This window comes from Notamacropus eugenii, chromosome 3, assembly GCF_028372415.1.
Source record: "Notamacropus eugenii isolate mMacEug1 chromosome 3, mMacEug1.pri_v2, whole genome shotgun sequence".
NCBI lineage: Eukaryota > Metazoa > Chordata > Mammalia > Diprotodontia > Macropodidae > Notamacropus > Notamacropus eugenii.
Window position 1 is genome coordinate 194,232,109 of NC_092874.1, and position 22,677 is coordinate 194,254,785.

The 22,677-nt window shown below is 39.4% G+C and overlaps 1 protein-coding gene across 1 annotated transcript in view; it reads right to left on the reverse strand.

Moving 5' to 3' along the window:
- Positions 1-22,677, reverse strand: part of VWF (von Willebrand factor) — a 213,489-nt gene that overhangs the window by 114,317 nt on the left and 76,495 nt on the right. Inside the window, exons 12-17 of the mRNA XM_072653709.1 lie at positions 21,205-21,343; positions 19,127-19,227; positions 14,676-14,871; positions 12,347-12,562; positions 3,930-4,170; positions 791-885 (exon numbers count right to left, since the gene is read on the reverse strand). Coding sequence (XP_072509810.1) covers positions 791-885; positions 3,930-4,170; positions 12,347-12,562; positions 14,676-14,871; positions 19,127-19,227; positions 21,205-21,343 — 988 coding nt within the window. The remainder of the gene's footprint in view (positions 1-790; positions 886-3,929; positions 4,171-12,346; positions 12,563-14,675; positions 14,872-19,126; positions 19,228-21,204; positions 21,344-22,677) is intronic.

The following is a 22,677-nucleotide window of genomic DNA, read 5'->3' on the forward strand; positions in this document are numbered from 1 at the left end:
AGAAATTCTTTCACCTTCACTTTCATCTCTCAAACGACCTGGATCATACCCATAGCCAGTCTAGCGAGGTAAACTGTTATGGTAACTAGGTATTTACTTCATGCTATAGTAGGGCTGAGCCATACCATTTTCTTCTGTCCTGCCATCTTGGCCTCCTCTATGGATGTCCCTTGGCCAATTTTGCCTTTATTCCCTTGAATGCTTACAGAAAGAGACCATTTTACCTACTTTTGGGGAAACCTAGATATGAACTAAACCAAAAGTATAATAGATTTTCCTAGAGCAACACCAGTGCAAGAAAGCAAAGAGAGAAAATGACCTTCTTGGGATCAGCCCCCCGTATTTAAACCAGCACATATGAGTCCAGAGTCTTGGAGGCCCTGGGTCACAAACTACATTGTGATTTCACTAACAAGCACTAATGCAATTACACAGAAAATTCAGTCTCTATCTTTCCCCTCTGACTACCCAAAAGAAACCTTGCTTTTGTCTCAGTTTTCTAGACACACAAATGCAAGTATATGCAGAAAGCACACGCAAGTCAGTACAACGAGGGGTCTGGTCAGTGATTACCCAGGGCTCAGAGCATGGAAAGTATTCTCTGCTTGTTGAAGTTACCTCTTAGATTTCTGCAAGTTGGTTTACAAAGTCTCTTTGTAGTTCAGGTAGCAGGCAGAGCCTGTTCTGAGGACTGGGACCTCACTGGCCACTCCTTCTATTACATACAGATAATGTGGTAAATGAGGGCAAACAAGGATGCACTGACTCATCACAGTCTAGCTGTACTCACTTCGAGAAGATGGGCGACTGTCAAAGATAGCATCTAGCAACATGGTACCAGGAAGTCCATTGGTGCTACAATGCATGAAACCATCTTCACAGTAGCTGCAGAAAAATAAAAACCCATTTAAATCCTTCCCATAATGGAATAAATAGATAGGTCACACACACTCTGATTTTTTACTAAGAGCCTATAAAAACCTCTCCCCCAGGATCCACCTCCTCTCTAACAAAATAAGCACAGGGCTCAAAATTTCAAAGGAACCTTAAAGAAGAACTCGTCTGACTTCCAGTCTTAATCTTTATGACTTGGCAGATTGGGTTCAAAATACGTCTCAGTCACAAAAGTTTTTACTGGCATCCATCATGTTTACCAATACCACACCCACTAGTTCTCCCAAGGATTGTTTGAGAATTGAATAAGTGAGTACAAACAGAAAGAAAGTTCTCTTTTCTGGGGTGGGGCTGGGAAGAAAAAATGGAAAGGAAAGGAAAGGCAAAGGAAGGCAAAGGGAAGCAAGAGAAGGGAAGAGAAGGGGAAGGGGGGAGGGGGAGGGGAAGGGGAGGGGAAGGGAACAGACAGGATTGTCTCCAAAATACTGTGTGTTGAATTACAAAGCATTGGACAAAGACCAAAAAACTAAAGGAAACACACAGCAAGCTAGGAGAAAAGAGAGCAAGGAAAGGAGAACAGTCAAGCAGGAGGACTCCTTTGTCCAGAAGATGTCCTTGGCAGATTCAGTCCATAAGATAGAGTGACTGACAACACAGGCTGGGGTCTAGTGTTGGTCCTACTGTAAATTAATTGAATGACACTGGCCATCCTATTGCAATAGCTTGAGCTGCACAAAATGGAAAAGGGACATTGCACGGAATCACTCGTGTCTCAGAAGGGACCCCATGAAGCACAGCAGCATCATGCTATGGTTGGCCAATCACATCTTTAAAGACTATCATATTTCCTAATATATTTCATTTTTTCTGGCCCCTCACCAAAGAGCTCAAACACTTCACCTAATAATAGTAGCTAATAGCTTGGATTTATATAGCCCTCTATGAGGTTTGAAAAGCACTTTACATAAATTTTCTCATCTGGCCCGCACAACATCCCTGTGAGGCATTATCTACACTTTAAAGATGGGAAAATTGAGGCTGAGGAAGGTTACACAGGTAGTAAGGGTCTGAGGCAGGATTAGAATCCAGGTCTTCCATGACGACTCCAAGTCTAGCATTCTGCTTACTTTACCTACCACCTAACTCTGCCTCTCCATCCTCTCCTTTGAGTCTCATCACATTCACTGAGGCCAAGAAGTAGGACCAAGTAACCAAGAGTGCAGCAGGAACAGTGAGAGAATGTGAGCTCTTGGGCATAGTTGACATTAAATAGAACCAAAGATTCTGAATTCCTAGCCTAGGGCTCTAGTTTTCCCAAATGGCAGTGGAAGAGAATCAGGAGACCTATATGTACCATTAAATATAACACGTGATCTTGAGTAAACTACTTTATCTGGGTATCATATTCTTCATTTGTGAAATACAAGGAAGGAAAGAAATGAGCATTTAAGTTGCTACTATGTGCCAGGCTCTGTGCTAAGTATTTTACAAATATTATCTAATTTGAGCCTTACAATAACCCTGGGAGGTAGGTGTTCTTATTATCCCCATTTTACAGATGAGGAAACTGAGGCAGACTGAGGTTAAAAGGTTTGCCCAAGGTCACTGAGCCAGTTAACGTCTGAGGCTGGATTTGAATTCAGGATTTTCTTTTTAAATTTTTTTTTTATTTTTATTTTTCACCAGTTACATGTAAAAACAAGTTTTAACATTTGTTTTTAAAATTGAGTACCAAATTCTCTCCCTTCTTCCCTCCCCACCTCTTTTCATTGGGGAGACAAGCAATTTGACATGGGTTATACATGTGTAGTCAAGCAAAACATTTCCATAATAGTCATGTTGTAAAAGAAAACATAGGCCAAAGAAGGGGGACTCCTCAAGGAAAATAAAGAAAAGTTTTAAAGCTATGCTTCAATCTGTATTCAGACACCATCAGTTCTTTCTCTAGGGATGGACAGCATTTTTCATTATAAGTCCTTCATAGTTGTCTTGCTGAGAATAGCTAAATCATTCATGGCTTATCATCTTACAATACTGTTATTACTTTGTACATGGTACACTTCATTTTGCATCAACCCATGCACGTCTTTCCAGGTGTTTCTGAGAATATCCTGCTCATCATTTCTTACAGTACAATGGTATTTCATCATAATCACATACCACAACTTGTTCAGTCATCCCTCAATTGATGGGCATCCCCTCAACTTCTAATTCTTTATCCCCAGAAAAGAGGTGCTATAAATATTTTTGTGCATGTAGGTCCTTTTCCTTTTCATTTATATCTTTGAGGATACAGACCTAATAAGAGTATTGCTACATCAAAGGGCATGCATGGTTTTATAACCCTTTGGGCATAGTTCCAAATTGTTCTACCAAATGCCAAAACCAACTCACAACTCCACCAACAGTGCATAAAGTCTCATTTTTCCCACATTCCCTCCAACATTTGTCATTTACCTTTTCTATCCTATTAGCCAATCTAATAGGTATGAGGCAGTATAGTACCTCAGAATTGTTTTAATTTGCATTTCTCCAGTCAACCTTGAGTCAGAGCATTTTTTCATATGGCTACAGATAGTTTTGATTACTTCATCTGAAAACTAATCATGTTTTTTGATCAGATATAAATTGGGGAATGGCTCTTATTTTTTATAAATTTGACCCAGTTCTCTAAATGTTTGAGAAATGAGGCCCTTATCAGAAAAACTTGCTTCAGAAATTTTTTTCATTGTTACTATTGCTAACTGTACTTCCCTCCATTCCACCCCACCATTCTCTTCTTTCTCTCCTTTCACCCTGTCCCTCCTTAAAAGTGTTTTGCTTCTGACTACCCTCTCCCTCAATCTGCCTTTTTTCTGCCCTTTCTCTTATCCCCTTCCCCTCCTACTTTCCTGTAGGGTAAGATAGATTTCTCTACCCAATTGTGAACTCAGGATTTTCTATCTACACGCCCAATACCCTATCTACTGCACCAGCTAGACTGGGCTAGACAAGCTCTAAGACTACTTCCTACGATGCTGCCATTAGGCACTCACCACATGGTATGATGGTCTGAGAAGATATCTTCAGGCTGAAAGATCTCACCATCATAATAACAGGGGCACTGGGCTTTGGGCACACAGTTCTTCTTCTCATCAATGTGCAGCCCAGGAGGACAAAAACAGCCCTCAAGGCAGACCTCACTGCATTCCATGTCTGGATAGGAGAGGGAGCGGCAGGTCTGGTTGCAAGGAGTCCCACATTGCTGATATACCTGGCCCTTTGGACAACTTAATGCTAGAGAAGAGAAAGAAAAGAATAAGAGTGAAGGGTTTGGTCTTGGCATTTGTGATGGTAGGGCAGGAATGCTCCATATGTACCCTCCTCCCTAGACTGCAGTCATGATGAATAAGCCCCTTCCCCATTCTATGTGTATTGACACTCTACCTCTTCCCACTATCCACAGTCACCTTGTACATGTTGGCATGAACAGGAATCTTGAAGATGCTATTTTTATCATTAATTGGGTGCACTTGTTACATCATCAGAACATTGGGGAAAGAGGGAAACCAAGGTAGAGTTGCTCGAAGAAGCATAGGGAGAAACTGTGGGAGAGAGGGGGAGAATGAAAAAGTATAGTATAGACTTGGGCCTAGGGGTTTTCCCTGGGAGCCCATCAAGAATAGATTAAGTACCAAAGTTTGTTGTTGTTCAGTTGTTTTAGAGTCTTCATGATTGCATTTGGGGTATCTGAAAAGATACTGGAATGGTTTGCCATTTCCTTGTTCAGTACATTTTACAGATGAGGAAACTGAGGTAAACAGGATGAAGTCACACAGCTAGTAAATATCTAAGGCTGGATTTGAACTCATGAAGATGAGTTCCTGATTCTAAGCCCAGTCCTTTATCCATTGAGCTATCTAGCTGACCCAAGTATGAACTTAAGAATTCACTCATTGGTCTAGTAGGCTATAAAAGTGAGACAAGTTTACTAGGCTTTCCAGGTGAGCTAAATAACAAAACTTTCTATTCATAATTCTCCTATCTAATAGAAGCTCTCAAATTTCTCACTGTGGTATTTATACTTTGCTGGTCATGTGATAACACTGCTAGTGCGTGGCTCAGAAGTGGGAGAATGAGAGGTGAAATGTTCTAAGGAATAGAGAGCTGACCTAAGAATCCCGAAAGACCTGGGTTCATAGCCTGCCTCTGATATATACACCCTTGTATGACTGAATAAATCATTTTCTCTCTAGCAACCCATCAGGTAGCTCAAAAAGACCCCCAAATTTGTAAAGCAGATGCAGATATGCCTTCATAGAGGGAGTCCCCACTACTTATAAAAGCACAAATCCAATGCCCCTCACAAAAGATCCGTTTGCCAACAAGGTCCTAACACACAGTCTGGAGTTGATGGTTCTGAGAGAAGGGACAATGTCTCAACCACTTCCTCCCCGCCTTCTGCTAACGATTGGGATGGGAGAGACTACAATGAAACACTTTTAGCCCAGCTTCAAAGAATGAGGCCAAGGTTGGGCTCTGACATTCTGGGAGCAGATGACAAGGCCGTCAGAGCAGTGGCATGGTGTATGGCAATCAAGCTTAGGGTTGCCTCTTGAGAAAACACTTTGGACAAGCATAAACAGCAACGGTCTCTCTTCATTAGCACAGAGACAACATTGTGGGGCAGGGGAAGAAAGTCCTAGCTCTAGCATTAATTAGTGTTATTTGAACACATCACGTCTTGGAAGGCTCAAGTGATATGTACTCTAATGTGTATCAAGGTCCTTTGTAACGTGAATACTTCCCAAGGCACTGTTATTTGCAGGATTGTTTTTTTCTCTTTGTTTAGCCTGAAAGAGCTCTTTGCCTCCAAACTGGTCTTTTCAGGCAGGCTGAAACTCACTAAAAAAAAAAAAAAAAAAAAAAAAAAAAAGCAGACACTTTCTGTAGCAAAATCAGGTTACTGCAGCAGGGGTATGTTTGCTCATTAATTCAACAAACATTTATTAAGCTCCTGCTGTGTTCAGAATCCTGTACTAGGCCTTGGGGGAAATACAAAGTTTAACTAAGGCAGTCCCTGTGGAGAAAAGAGAAGTAGACTATTATAATATTATGATATTGGAGGAGTCAGAATGTGTAATGGATAGAAGGCCAGCCTAGAGTCAAAAAGTCCTGGGTTTAAGCCAGAAATATGCTGGCAAATGTTCAACAACTGGGCTTGAGGAGGAGGGCAAGGGGTGTGGGGTGAAAGGAGCATGGATGTACATACACTTTTGACTTGCATCTGCTCTTAACAGCTTTAAAAATCTAGGCAATCACCAAAACAACAAATCAAGTCCAGCTTTTTATCTAGTGCCCATTTCTAACCTGTAAATGCTCCCACTGAATATCTAATGGCCATTCTGCACATTCGAGCCTTAATTCTGACAAATATGAGCTGCTTAACAAGGCTGCCTCACACCGCCAGGCAACTCCATAGCATTATAAATTGGCAAGGAGCTGTGGCTCTGCCAGGGTGAATGGAATTTCCCTGAGATGAGGCCTTCCACCGATGAGGCCACAGGTCCAGACCAAATATAATTATATTACATAACATTACATAAATACATTAGAGAAGAACCAAGCAGAGTGCTATTTGAGGGAAAAATCATCAGGAAGGGTAAGGGAAAGTAAAAGACATTTTCAGGGGGGAGGGGGGTGCCACTTAAATTGGACTTTATAAAGCCTGGGTGGAAATTCAGCTGGCAAAGTGGAAGAGGGAGGACATTAGCAACAATTCAATCCAAAGCAGGGAGAGAAGAGTGTTTAGGGGACTAGAAATTGCTTCATATTTTGTCTAGGAGGAAGAGCATAGGGAAAAAGAATTATAATAAGACATAAGATTAGGAAGATAGGATAGCATCAAATTATGGAGAGCTTTGAATGCCAAATAAAAGGGTCCAAAATTTTCTTAGGAAGAAATACAGGGAGATCATTGTCAATGTTCAACAAGGGACTCTCCAAGACACCTAGGAAAATTTCTGCTAGGAAGAAGGAGAGCCCTAGTTCTCTCCTGACTGAATCTGCCCTGCCTGACCTGAGGGAGCATGGTACAGTGGGGAGAGTTGGTTTAGGCGTCACATGGCCTAGGTTCAGCTCCCTGCTCTGCCATTTACAAACAGCGCGATTTGGGACAAGTCACAACCTCTCTAAACCTGAGAAGCCTCATCTGTAAAATGAAGGGATTGGCCTAGAACAATCTAAAGTCTCTCTTCCAGCGCTGTGATCCTAAAATTCCTTCAGATGAAGAATGTATGGTTGTTACTGTGATCTGTCAGGTATCAAAACAAAGTCAAGTGCAAGTCATGTCATGTCATCATTTCTCTGATGGCACGGTCTTCTTCGGCAACGAAGGATGAACACAACAAGAACAACTTGGATTAGACGGTCTCTATGCCCAAAGGACTATCAAACTGTGCATACCCTTTGATCCAGCAATACCACTGTTGGGTTTATAGCCTAAACAGCTCAAAAAAAAAAAAGGTGGTGGAAGGACCTAATTCTACAAAAAAAAAATATCCATGGCTATTCTTCGTAGTGGCTAAGAACTGGAAATCAAAGGGATGCTTGTCAATTGGGGAATGACTGAACAAGTTGTGGTATATGATTGTGATGGAATGTTACCATGCTATAAGAAATGACAAGCAGGATGATTTCAGAAAAACCTGAACTTACATGAACTGATGCAGAGTGAAGGGAGCAGAACCAGAACTTTGTGCACAGTAATAGCAATATTGCATAATGAAGAATTGTGAATGATTTATCTGTTCTCAGCAACACAAATGATCCAAGACAAACCCAAAGAACTCATGATGAAGCATACTATCCACCTCTAGAGAAAGAACTGATATCATCTGAACACAGACTGAAGCATACTATTTTTTACTTTATTTTTTCTTTCATTCTTTTTTTGTCTTCTTATACAAAGTTATTAATATGAAAATGTTTTACATGATTGCACATGCATAACATATATTGGATTGTTTACCATCTCAGAGCGGAGGGAGGGAAGAAAGGAGAGAGGGAAGTAGGGATAGAATTTGGAACTCAAAAGCCTTTTTAAAAAATGTTTAAAAATTGTTTTAACATAAAATTAGGGAAAATATAAAATATTTTTTTTAAAAAAAATTAGATGGACTCCATCAAAGGGAAGGGACTCTTCCAAGTCTGAAGTCTTTTTGATTAGGGAGTAGATATGACTTCAGTCTCTCCTATTCTGCCTTCCCTTGAGTCTCAGGCTTAACAAGTCAAAGCAGGTCAGGGACAAACTGAGATGCCCTTGAGGAGGAGTCAGAATTTTATTTAAGAAGAAGAAAGGAAAGGAATAAGAGGAAAGGACTATCTAGCCTCTATACTTTTAATTACACTCTAGTCACAAAGAAAAGGGACCTTTAGGCCTTCCTCTAGCAAAATGAGAAACACTATATGACTCAGAGAACCAACGTTCACACTTTCCCCTTCCACAACGCCAACATTTCTCATGCATCTCCATTCCCCAATTAGAAGGGCTACAATGGGTACTCCTTCATGGAGATTAAGATGAGTATGATAGAGGACTCAGAGGGTTCAACAGAACAGGAAGATTCAGAGGAAAGGTTTGAAGGTGTTGGAAAAAGAAGGCTAGTATGCTTGGATTCTATCCATTGAAAGACATACTTGTTCAAAGGTATGTTCATGGGCCTGTCTCAAGGAACTGCTAACCATTAAGGTCAGAAGAGCTCAGAGTGGGAGAGGTATTTTACTTCTTCAAACTGCTTCCCCCACTTTGACCTAGCAATATCCCAAAGGGGAAAAGAATCCATGTGTGCAAAATATTCAAAGCAGCTTTTTCTGTGGTGACAAGGAACTAGAAACTAAGAGAGTACCAAAAATTAAGAGAGAATCACTTCAGGGACTGGTTGAACAAATTATGCTACATAAATGTAACAGAACACTTGTGCTATAAGAAATTATGAAAGGAAGAGTTCAGAGAAACCTGGGATGACTTACATGAACTGATACAAAGTAAAGTGAACATGACATATATGAATTGATGCAAAGTAAAGTGAACGCAATCAGGAGAATAATTTATATAATTTTATATATTATATATTATCATATATTATATATAAATATATTATTGTGTTATTTATATATTATTATAATTTGTATAATTACAACCAGCTTTGAAAAAAATGCAATGACTAAATAAAACTGATGATGAAGCATGCTGAAAAGTCCATCATCTCCTGAAAGAAATGTGGGACTAGGTTGCAAAATGAGACATTTTTGTGGACATGGCCTAGGTAAGAATTTGTTTTGCTTCACTATGTGTATTTGTTAAAAAGGCTTTTGTTTTTCTTTTTTTTTCTTTTTCATACAGTGGTAAGGAGGCATTAAGAGGAAGAGCAAATATTTTTTTAATACAAAATCACCTGTTTTGTCTTCATAATCTGGCCTCCTACCTTTCCAGTCTCCTTGTGTGTTGCACCTTTCCACACACTCTGAGACCAGTGACACTGGCCTCCTTGGATTCCCTCATACAAGACCCAACAATCTCCCAGTTCCAGGCAATTTCAGTGGTTGTCCCCCATGCCCAGAATGCTCACCCTCATCTCTGCATCGCGGCTTCCTTCAGGTCCCATTTAAAATTCTACCTTCTATAGGGAGCCTTTCCCAACGTGCCTTAATTCTAGTGCCTTCCCTTTGTCCAGTTTATCCTGTGTACGTCTTGTTTGTACATAGTCATTTGCACGTCATCTCCCCCGTTAGACTGTGAGCTCCTTGGGAACAGGAATTGTCTTTTACTTTTTTTTATATTCCAAGTGCGTAGAAAAGTGCCTGGCATGTACCAGATGCTTAATAAACGATTATTGACTGACTGACTCCAGGACCTAAATGTGCAACTGATACTTCATTAGAAAGTAGATTGATGCCCACCTGATGCAAGAATAACTTGCATTTTAATGAAAATGTTCATCTTATCAGATCTTCCAAAGAGATTTTAGAAAAGCTGCCTCAAACTATGAAATTAATGAACAATGACAATAGCTAGATTATTCCTCATGAATATCTGAATATTCATGAAATAATAGACAACCTAAACTGTCAGCCAGTGCTTTCTAAATCTGAATAGACTCATCCAAGAATTGTTTTTTTGTACTTAAAACATGAATATTCTGATTCACTGAAGAATTATCACATGGGGAAAAAAAGGTAATTTGGACTCTAACTTCTAATTTATTTAATTTTTAAATTCTAGGGGGAAGTGTATCTTTTCTGTGTAATTAAACTTTTACATCTGATTAAAAATTTAGTAGAAAAGCCCACTAAGTTTTGAGAAATCATGCTTTGAGCAGAAGGAAGTTGAAAAAGGGACAAGGATAAGCAGGGAGACTGTTATTATCATGTTAAATTTAATATATATGTTAAAATCTATGCCTAACCAAAGTTCACAGTCTCATGTACAATACTTTTTTTTCTGTTAAAGCAAACAAACATCCCTAGTCAAAACTTTCCTATGGATATTTAAATCCATATTATTCTGACGACTCCCTAGAACTTATTTACTCAATGTGTTATTCAAACCCTAGGTTGTTGAACAAACGCTCAAAAAATTGGATATCAATTCATCTTCCAGTTACTCTCTGGGTCTGGCCTCTCTAATTAACTTCATATCTCCTAGGGGAGGAACCACAGCAGGTATTTTTTAATGATCTCTTTCCTCTCCCCACCCCCAACACACAGAGAGCTGTTTAAACTTAAACTACTAAAGCTTAAAAATACACTAAGTATTCTGGGGCAGGTAGGTGGCTCAGTGAATAAAGTGCTGGGCCTACAATCAGGGAAATCTAAGTTCAAATCCAGCCTCAGATATTTACTGGTGGTGTGACCCTGGTCAAGTCACTTAACCCTATTTGCCTCAGTTCCTCATCTGTTAAATGAACTAGAGAAGGAAATGACAAATTACTCCAGTATCTTTGCCAGGAAAATCCTGAACGGGGTCATGAAGATCTGGACATGATGGAAACAACTCAACAACATACAGTGTTCTAAACATTCAATTCAATTCAATTCAACGCTCAAGATACAGTGGTCACCCTCACTGTTTGAAAAGTCACAGGATCATAGGATTCAGGATTAAAAAGGATCACAGATGAGAAAACTCAGGCCCCCAAAAAATGAAGAGATTTGCCATAATCACATATCTACTAAATGGCAGAGTTGAGTTAAATGTAGATTCTCTTACTCCAAACAGTGCCCCATTCATTATGTTAACATATGAATTGGCAGTACCTGTTTACCTCCCAGGAATTCTCCAAAATCTTCCATCAGGATCCAAAAGGCATAAGAAAGATATTTTCTCTAGGCTATTGGCTGGTGATCATTCAATAAACATGATCACCCTCTAACTTTAAATGGTCACAGTCCTAGCTACAGGAGCAAATACAGTCATGGAAGTGAATATCAACTGGGATAAGTTAAGATAAAACTGTGAAAGAATAGACAGTTTGCCCCATCTTCCCCCATCTCCTTCAGTTTTAATTCACTTTCCATTTTGATTCCAACATCCAGCACAAGATGGCACTAGATACAGGGAATTTCTGGTACCAGGGAAAGGCAAAGAAATGTCTTTGACAAAATGTCTTGGGGGTTCAAGAAAACCCAAGGAAGGCCTTTGGCATATGGGGCAGATATCCTCTGTGGAGAATTTGCTTAAAAACAAGAATCTCTCAGAAAGAGAAAGTATGGAGGGGCTTTGATCTTTATCAGTACAGACCCCACACTAATAAGATCATGAGAACTTATAAAATCAAATTCAAGTAGGACAGGACAATATGATGCATGGTAATTTTACCAAAATTTCCCTGGAAGAAGAGATCATGCCTCCGTTGTTTCCATCCCATGGGTATATAGATGGAAGAGAAAATTGGCTAAGATTGAAATAATAGAGTCCTCACTCCTGAAAGGCCCCACTCTCTGACTTTGATCAAATGAAATCAAATCTAGGGAAAGTGTTCTAGAAAATATAAAATGCTATACATAAATGCAGAACCAAAACCAAGACAAGAGCACCAAGTATTCCTATACTTAGAGGTAGGAGGAATATGTTTACCCTTGTAGCTGAGGTAGGTAAGAGCAGAAGCAAGGAAAGAACAAACACACTCTAGTTTTCATCCTAGATGACAGCTTTCTATTTTATCCAATTATTTTTGTTACCTAAGTGTTGAGTTCTGATGTTTTCAAGCAGCCAGAAGACTTTAAGTGCATTAGCACACTCTAAATTTAGCACACTGGAAAAAAGCTCCAGTTACTCCACCCTAGTTTCAATTCTGCAAATACAAGTCATTACTAATTAGACCAAGCTGGGAAAAGCCCCATGTATATCACTCCTCAGGCCTCCAGGAAACTATTCTGTTGGCTCTGTGCATCAGAAGGAAATGGTACCCACCGCAGAAGCCTGGCTCCCTCCACTCGATCATAATGCCCTTTCTGGCACAGGCTGAGGCATAGCTGGCCACTGCTGAGCACAAACAGTCCTTGCCATCAGAGCAAGAGCAGACGTCATAATGGCAGTTTTTCACATAGGGAGTTGGGCTGATCACAGGGTGGCATGGCTCAAACTTGGAGGACTTCAAGAGAGAACAAGACTCCTCAGCATATTTGGCTTAAAGGAAAGAAAAGGAGAGAGCCAGATGTGACATTTTTCCCTTAATAACACTGCAGAGGTTGAGCACCAGTCATGCATAGGCATTATTCATATACAGACCAAATACAAATAATGTCAACTTTCAGTTATACATGATGATGGAGGAATCTGCAATCCAATATAGCAATTAATCCATAAATGGTAGAAACAATCAAACAAACAAACAAAAAATTGGATTTTGAATTGCAACATATATATAATATATATTTTACAAATATATATTATATATATGGGATGAATACGTGTATGCATGTATATATATGTTTTATATATACATATGTGTATATATATTATATATACGTGTGTATATATGTATACATACATATATGTGTATATATACATCTGTGTGTGTATCCTCAGCTTGATACGCCTTCTTAATAACAGCAATACAATTCAGCATTGGGAAGGAACTTCAATATCTAGTCTGCATCCACTTAACAGATGAAGAAACTGGGGCCCAGAGGAGGGAGTGATTTGCCCACATCACATCGGTAGTAGGCAGCAAAGCCAGAATTTGCATGCTGGTCTTTTGACTCAGTTTCTACTGTATCACACAATCTCTTACGAGTTACTTGACTTAGGCTTATAGTAAATGGAATTTTACTTCCTTGTTACTTTACTTATATCATTGGAGGTAGATGGATCAGAAGTTGTCACCTGGGGTATGATGGATAAGGATTGTATTTAGAGTCTGCAAACCTATGTTCGAGTCTTGATCTACTTAACTTGAATGAATTGCTTCTCCCCTCCAAACCTCAGTGGTCTCATTTATAAAATGAGAGCAGTAGAATCATTGCACAATCTACCTCCTGGGATTGTTGGGAGGAAAACATTCAGTAAAATGAAAAGCACCTTGTAGACATGAGTTATTCTCATTATTCTTCCATTAGAATCTGTAATGCTAATCAGAGAGTTAAAGATCTTCCCCATGGAGGAAGTCCACACATTTTGTTCATTTCTAATGCACTGGTTCTCAAGGGTTATGATACCCTCTGGCTCTGAAAAGCGTATAAATACTCTGAGGTGAGGTTTTACATTCATTGGAAGTTTTTGTTTGGCCAGATGAGACTCTGGGCAACTGCTAAGGAACCCTCTGGCTTCAAAAACCCAGGTGTTGGTGCTTCTCTCTCTGGTAACCATGGATGTATGTATGTATGATCAGATAGTTATCTATCTGTTGATCTGTGATGTATGTATTGCTTACGGTCAGACAGTTGGAACTGACTGTTGATTTTGATTTCTCTGTATTTCTCTGAAGTTCTGGGTGCTGACTTTTCCCACTGAACTAAGTGAATGATATATGTGCTTGATTAAAGTAAATTGTTGACCCCTCAAAAGTTGCTTTCCTTTTAGAAAAGCAGATCTAAGAATCTGTAGAGCAGGCCATCCTGCATGTGTCAGGGTGCTTACTTTTACCGAATCCTACTCCATTGCCTCTCTGAGGTGTCCTGTCTGTAGTAAGTTCTACCAAGCTGAAAAGGTTCATAAGATTCAGATTTAGAAGTGCAAAAGACTTGGAGTTCCGTTTTGGATGAAGTTTACTGTATTTATCCAAGAGGTGGTTTGGAAAAGTTCCAAGAGGCATGACCACTAGATGTTAAATTGTTTCATCCATAGCAATTTCCAAAGACCATCAACCAAGAAATGCAATCTCTGTCGATGAAGGGAGTACCCCCTACTCATTGAAGTTTTAAGCATTATTTTCATTATCTATCATCATCTTTATTATTAGATGATAGAACAGAGATGCTTAACCTAGGGCCCATGAACTTTTTATAGATGAACTATTTCAAAATTTCAAAATAAATATTTTATGTGCATTTAAAACCATAATTCTGAGAAAAGGTCCATAAGCTTCATCAACCTATCACATATCCATGTGATAGAAGGAAGCCAATGGAACATAAAAAATTTGCACAGATTTACCTAGAGAATAAGCAACATGAAGATAATTAAGAGTTGACTACAAAATAATCCATCCATACCCCACCTCCCACTGAGATGTGGGTTCAATGAATCTATTACACTCAATTTAAGATCATCACATTTGGTCACTGCCCTGGATACATACTTAATCGAGGGTTAAGATTGCAGGGGTCACTGTCCTGTTTCAGCAAATCTTGGCAATCTCCATTGAGTTTCCAACAATTTCCAAAATCTTCTACCAAAGGCTCTATCAGGCCAGAAGGGGTGAGAAAGTCATCTGCTTTGTTGCCATTGTAATTCCCACACAGGCCGCAAGTCTTCCCGGAGTACACTGGAGACAGCTGCAGAGAGTTAACAAGATTGGCTGGGAGTGCTCCTCCGAACAGGGACAATTTCATTTTGCTAATAACCATTATAATCAAATGGCTTTCAGATTCAAAAATAAATCTAGATTTAATAAAAGGCAGCTGAACCTCAGGCTGCTGGGAAAATGAGGGTTCTCTGCAGCTCATTTGCTCTGCCAATCTATCATCTACCTTCAGAGCCTAGGATAATAGAACCATAGGGCTGGAAAGGACAAGACAACAAGCATTTGGTGTAACTGCAACAACAACTCCCATGTATATGGTACGTTAGGGTTTACAGCGCACTCTCTTCATAAAAGCTTTATCAGATGGTGTAGATATTGTCTTCATTTGTAAAATTAAGAAGCCAAAGCCCCGAAAATATTTTACCCAAGGTGAGTCCCCTTCCTCTAAGGGGCAGCTGGATGGTGCAGTAGAGAGTGTACTGGACCTGAAGTTAGGAAGACCTAAGTTCAAATCCAGCTTCAGGCATTTGACTAGCTAGTTGTGTGAACCTAGGAAAATCATGTAACCTGTCTACCTCAGTTTCCTCAACTGTAAGATAGAGATGATAATGATAGCACCTCTTTCTCTCAGGGTCACTGCGAGGATCAAATGAAATAATGTTTGTAAAGTGCCTAGCACAGTGCTTGGCACATAGTAAGCATTATATAAATGGTAACTATAATTATTATTATTATTAATAAATCCCTATTCCCTTTCTTCCTCCCAAGTCTAGTGCACTTCCTCTACACCAATTTCACTCAGAAACAGAGGCCCTGACTTAAAGCATATGACTTCCATGTTAATTTTCTGCAATTAGCCCCACTAGACTGTGGTCTCTGAATTCTTATGAATTCACCCTGTGCTAAATTCATAGAATCATAAACTCCAAAGATGAGATGATCTAATCCAACCTCTTCACTTCATAAATAAAATAACTACCTGAATCATAGCTCTAGAGCTGGAAGGCACTTTGCAGACCAGTCTAATCCAATCCTTGCATTTTACAGATGAGGAAACTAAGGCAAAGGAGATTTGAGTGACCTGTCCAAGTTCACACAGATAGTAAGTGAAGAAGACAGGAGCAAACCTAGGTCTTCTGACTCCAAATCCAGCATTCTCTCCATATACAATAACTTGAGTATTCATTGTGTGGTACACATTCTCAAGACTTCTTTGTGTAAGCATTCTGTCCCTCCTGTGAGGTCATAGCTCCTCAAGAGATACAATATTCTCTAAGATTCAGTTTTCTCATCTCTAATGTGATAGCTTTACTACCAACCCAACAAGTGCTGCTGTGAGGTTCAAACACAATGGTATAGACAAAGTTTTCATAAATATGAACTCTCACTATCCATCCTATGTCTTTCACATCTGCTCATAGCACCACACAGAAGGCTTGGCGTACAATGGGCATTGAGGACACAGTCTTGAGTGACTGACCTTCCCTTAGGGATCTCAAAGCATCTAATAAGAACATCAGTTCAGTTCCACTGAACAAGCTGTATATCTGAATGACTGCCAGCATTCTTGTGGTGGGGACTGGAGAGAAACAACACTGCTTCTCCCTATTTCCAGGAGGAGGGTTGGGAAGGAATAAGTGAAGCAGACAGCAGGGAAATTAGTCTGGATGACTCACTCAGGGTCAGGATAAACAATCACTTTAAGACAAAGAATAGAAAAACAATCCAGAGATAAGGATGGCTCTCCAGAGACATGGGTTCGCCTTCCCAGAATCCACTAGTGCCTGAATGTCAAACCATAGAAAAAGCATCAGTGAGCCCCAAATGGCTCCACTTTGATGGGTGGTTGATGAAAACATACTCAGCCTACTTGTGGAGCTGAGACAGAGGAAACAGACAAGGATGCTTAGCAAGGAGGCTGAGGACATCTGCCAGGGAGACCATCTGAGCTATAAGGGACCTTAGAAACCATGGTGTATAACCCCCTCATTTTACAGAGGAGGTGAATGAAACAAAGAGAGTGTAAGCATTTTGCCCAGGGGTCACATAAGTAGTAATGTCTATCCTGATGACCTGCGGGATCCTTGATGCACTTTCTGACTTGAGAAACTATTGTTAATTACCTAATATCCATGCCTTTATCCGTTTATGGCCAAAATAAGCACCTGCTAAATTTAAACCAAGACCCCTTCTCCGCATTGTATAGATTAGGTTTTATTTGGCACCAGGACTGGGAAGAGCATCCAAGAGGGCTTCCTCCTAATCTTGTGGGTCTCCCACAAAACCAACAAACTACTCTGAGGCCCTTGGAGCTCCAGGCCTACGCCCAATGGGATACATTCTTAGGGTTGCCTCCAAATCCTAAGAGCTATAAATCTATGCTTCTGTGAAATATGAGATTAAGTTTTCCTCAGAACATTATATAAAATAGGAAACCATCCCTAGGCAAAATGCAAAGTAATTGAAGTATAACTGTGGCATTTCCTGATTTCCCTGGCAACATCCCTCTTCTCTCTCCTGACAGCCCCTTTTTCCTACCCTCTAGACCAGAGACTTTTAGGTATTTTAGACCTCTGAATTCCTGGTAAAGTCTACAGACTACTTATCAGAATGCTTTTAGATATATAGAATAAAGTATATAGGTTTAAAAAGGAAACCAATTATATGGAAATATATCAACACGTATATTTTTTAAACAAATCCATAGACCCCAGGTTAAGAACATCTGCTCTGGCATTCAATGCCTTTATATTGACCAAAATTATATTGACCACTACATTCCTTTCCTCTTCTTCATAATACTCTTCACCCCAAAACAGAATTTGCCTTTTTTTAGTGGAAAGGTCCCACTTAGGTGTTGAAAAGAAAGCAAACTCTTCAGAACTGAATAGTGGTATAATGGAGAGAGTCCTAAAGACTCCTGGGTTCAAATTCTGTCACTAACACTATTTGATTCTGGGAAAGTCATTCAAAGTCTCTGAGTCTCATTGCCTGTTCACTATGTATTTTAAAACTTGGGAGAAATAATAGATCAGATAACTTTGACAATTATAGCTAGGGGAAATATTCTTAGCCAGATCTCTTAGGCATAGGGATGATCATAAAAGATAATTTTGATCACATGAAATTGAATGGCATCTATGTTAAATAATAATAATAAATTTTTAAAATTCAGTGTAACCAGGACAAAAAAGGAAATTGTTGAGGGAAAAATCTTCACATCAAATATCTCTGATATATAAGCATATAAGATCAAGAGCAATTGCTCAAGGACTAAGTAGCCAAGGGGTATGAACAAACAATTCTTGAAAAATCTCAAACTATTAGCAACCATATGAAAGACTGCTTCAAATCCCTAATAATAAGAGAAATGCAAATCAAAAATAGCTCTGAGGTGTCACATCATGTTCAACCAGTTGACAAAGATGAAGGAAGATAGTAAGTGGTAGAGAGGTTTTGGAGAGGCAGACACATTAATACACTGTTGGTGAAGCTATGGCATTGTCCAACCATTCAGGAAAGATAAGAATTGTGCTAAGAAGGGGGCTAAAACATCCACATTATTTGACCCCAAAATTCCACTATTAAGTCTATATCTCAAGGATGTCAAGGAGAAAAGAGAAAGGTCCCATATTCACCAAAACATTCATAAGAGCACTTTTTGCGTTAGTAAAGAACTGAAAACAAATTGATACCCATAGGTTAGGGAATGGTAAAACAAATTGTGATATATGACTATAATAGAACATTTTTATTGTTGTTGAATCACTTCAGTCATCTCTGACTCTTCATGACTCTATTATGGAGGGTTTTTTTGGCAAAGATACTGAAGTGGTTTGCCATTTCCTTCTCCAGCTCATTTTAGAGATGGGGAGATTGAGGCAAACAGGGTTAAGTGACTATCCCAGAGTTACACAACTAGGAAGTGTTTGAGGCCAGATTTGAACTCAGGAAGATGAGTCTTCCTGACTCCCAGAACTCCAGCTACTGTGCCACCTAACTGACCCTGGAATAAAGGTCATTCTATCCTTGGGATTTATTCCCTTGGGATCCTCTGAATCCCTAAAACTAAAGAATCCTAATAATTGGCATCAGCCAGAAACCAATAGCCAGATTACAGGGAACAAGAGAATCCTGTTCTTGACTCTGCGTGTATAGAGGCTGAGTGTAGAAACTGAGATTCTTTCCCCATCACACAAAGTCATTCTTGCTTCAAGCATAAGGGGACTTTTGTGAGGGCCCCAGGCTGTGGAAGATGAAGGGGGAGGCTCTCAAAGGGGACTTGCCTTCACTAGCAGCTTTCCACTCCCATCCCAGTCTATCTGCAGGTCCTCCCCATAGGTAAGGAGCACTGAGGCCATCACGGTCTGCTGGATCCTGAGGTCACCTAAAACAGAGAAGGTACCAGAATGTAGACAAGAAAGTGCAAAAGAGAGTAGAGAGAAAATGCAAATGACTCTAACAATGAAAAATGCATTGGGATATAGGGAAGGTCCAGCATCCTAGGAAAGAAGCCAAAACCAGTCTGGGGGAAACACAAGGAGGAGGGAGATGTCTGCATTCCCACATCTTGAACTGTCTACTGCCACCAGAGGGTGACAGAGGCCACTGTGTATTAAGAGAGAAGGGAGAGGGCTTTGCAATGGAATTGTCCTTTTATTTGTAATTGGAAATAAAAACTAGACCTGTGATTTCACTGGTTAAAGGGAATACCCAAGTAAAGAAACTTACTCTAATAGGGCAGGTTCTGCATCAATTTTTGTTTTCAGTTTATAGTATTTTTACAGTGTTTTCTGGGGCCCTGAAAGGTCAAGTGATTTGCCCTGGGTCATAAAGCCAGTAAGTGTCCTACTTGGATTCAGGTCTTATTTTTTTTTTAATTTAATTAATTTATTTGTTTTCAGTTTTCAACAATCATTTCCATAAGTCTTAAATTTTCTCCCCTTCCCTCTTCCTTCCCTCTCTGAGACAGCGTGCAATCATATATGGGTTCTATACACACATTCTTATTAAACACATTTTTACATTAGTCATGTTACCCAGAAGAATTGGGAGAAACCATGAGAAAAAAATAAACGAATGGGAGAAACCATGAGAAACACCAAATCAAACCAAAACAGCACAAGAGAAAACAGTCTACTTCATTCTGCATTCCGATTCCATAGTTCTTTCTCTGGATGTGGATGACATTTTGCCTCAAGAGTCCTTTGGGAATGTTTTAGGTCCTTGCATTGCTGTGAAGGGCTTAGTCCATCAGAAACAGTCCTCACAGAGACTGTAGCTGTTACTGTATATAATGCTCTCCTGGTTCTGCTCATAGCACTCAGCATCAGTTCATGTAAGTCTTTGCAGGTTTTTCTGAAGTCCTCCTGTTCATCATTTCTTATAGTACAATAGTATTCCATTACATTCATATACCACAGCTTGTTCAGTCATTCCCCAATTGGACTCAGGTCTTACTATCTTCAAGGTCAGCTCTCTATCTAGTACATCACACTGACACTAACTGTGTGTATGTATATATACATATATGTATGTGTATACATGTGTGTATGTATATGTATGTATGTGTATTATGTTATATATATGTATATATATTTAAGTTTCTACCTTATATGTATAGCAATTTACAATTTTAAAAGTTCTTTCATGTGAGTTTCAAAACAACCACATGAGACAGCAACTCAGTAGGTTTTATTCCATTGGATTCCATGCCCCATTTTACAGATGATAAACTGGCTATGAGATTTGCCTAAGGTCACATGACTAGTAAAGGACAAAATGAAGACTAGAACCAGGTCTATGAAAAGCTAGTCTTCTTTCTTCCTAGGCATCTAAGGGGAAAGTGATTGGAGTGCTAGATCTGAAGTAAGGAAGACCTGAGTTCAAATCTAGCCTCAAATACTTACAAATAGTAGTATCTTAGATAAGTCACTTAATCTCTACCTCAGTTTCCTCAATTGCAAAAGGCACATAATACTAGCACCTACTTCTCAGGGACATTGAGAGGATCAAATGAGATGATATTTGTAAAACATGCTTAGCACATTATCTGTCATACAGTCTGTCTGTCTGTCTGTGATCATCCTTTATTTTCAAAGAAGATCATGACATCAGAGAAATGATGATACGATTTGCAGGCACTTAATAAATACGTAGTTCCCTCCCTTCACCATACATATGTTAACATTAAATGCAAGGGCTTTGCTAGAATGGGTAGAGAATCCATGAAAATGGAGTTGGTTTGGGAAGAGTTTGTGCAGCTTTGAAGAAACAAAATCTCAAATGTGAGAGAGACGAGGTAGGAGTATGGGAAAAGAGAGGAAAGAACCAAGCCCACCCTTGAGATACAAGGGATGTTTACCTTGCATTAGAGGCATCTGAATGTCCTGTCCATTCAGTGAGACCATACCCCCATGCTTTAACTTCACAATGCTGTTGTGTGGATGAAGGAGTCGGAGGGTGACGGAGCGGGTACAAACAGCATCTGGGTCATTAGCACACTGGAGAGAGGGAGAGATACAAGCATGACAAGGTTTTAATATACAAACATACATATATGTTGTATGTAAACATATATGCAGCCAAACATACATATATACATGTGTGTATATGTTTATAGAGACAGAAGCATGACAAAGCTATATATTACATTATATAAACATTAATTTATGCAAATATATTAAAATACCAGCCCCATCCCATTATCCTTAAAACTGTTCCCACTCAGAACGGAAATTTCTCAATTCCCTAGAGAACCTTGCCCTACTTATCACTCAATGCCTCTCCCGTTCCCCTGCCACCATTTTTTGGGTCCAATTCCACCATTGCTAGGGTTTTTTATAAATGTGATTAAACTCTCATAATTTTAGTCTTGGTTTGCTATGGAGAAGAAGCTAGTCTATAACCATTTAGAGCCTCTGACTGTGACCTAATTGATTATCCTTCTTAGAGGCCAGACAAACTAGGTAACTTCTTCAAGTCCTTTCCAGTAAAGATAACAGGGATGGATTTCAGGGGAAACAAGAGGCTCGATGTTATCATGGAATCTCAGACCTCCAACAGACTTTGGAGATCACCTAGCCTAACCTCTACCTGAGGCAGGGGCTAGATCTGATGACTTCTAAATCGGAACTTCTCTGAAAATCACGATTCATGATTGAGAGAATGAATTCCTAAAGCAGCCCATTCCACCTGCAAACACTTCTGATTGCTAGAGGTTCTTCTTTAAATCAAACCAAAATCTACATCCCTGTTATTTCCATACACTGGTCCTAGTATTTTCCCTTTGGGCCAAAGTAATTCTTCTTCTACATGAAAACTCTTCAAGTTCTTTTTTTTAAATAAATGTATTTATTTTTAGTTTTCCACATTCACTTCCATTCACCTTCCTCCCCTCACCCCTCCCCAAAATGGCAAGTAATCCAATGTAGGCTCTACATATACAATATTATTAAATATATTTTCATATTAGTCATGTTGTATAGAAGAATTAGGCTGAACGGGAAGAACTATGAGAAAGAAAAAACAAAACAAAAAAGGAGAGCAGATAGTATGCTTTGATCTGCATTCTGACTCCATAGTTCTTTCTCTGGATGTCGATGGCATTTTCCATCATGATTCTTCTGAAACTGTTTTAGATCCTTTCATTGCAGAGAAGAGCTAAGTCTATCAAAGTCAGTCATTGTATACTGTGGCTGTTACTGTGTACAGTGTTCTCCTGGTTCTGCTCCCTTCACTCATCATCAGTTTGTATAAGTCTTTCCAGGGAAAACCTTTCAAATTCTTGAAGACAGTTATCATATTCACAATTAAGTCTTCTCTTTTATAGGCTAAT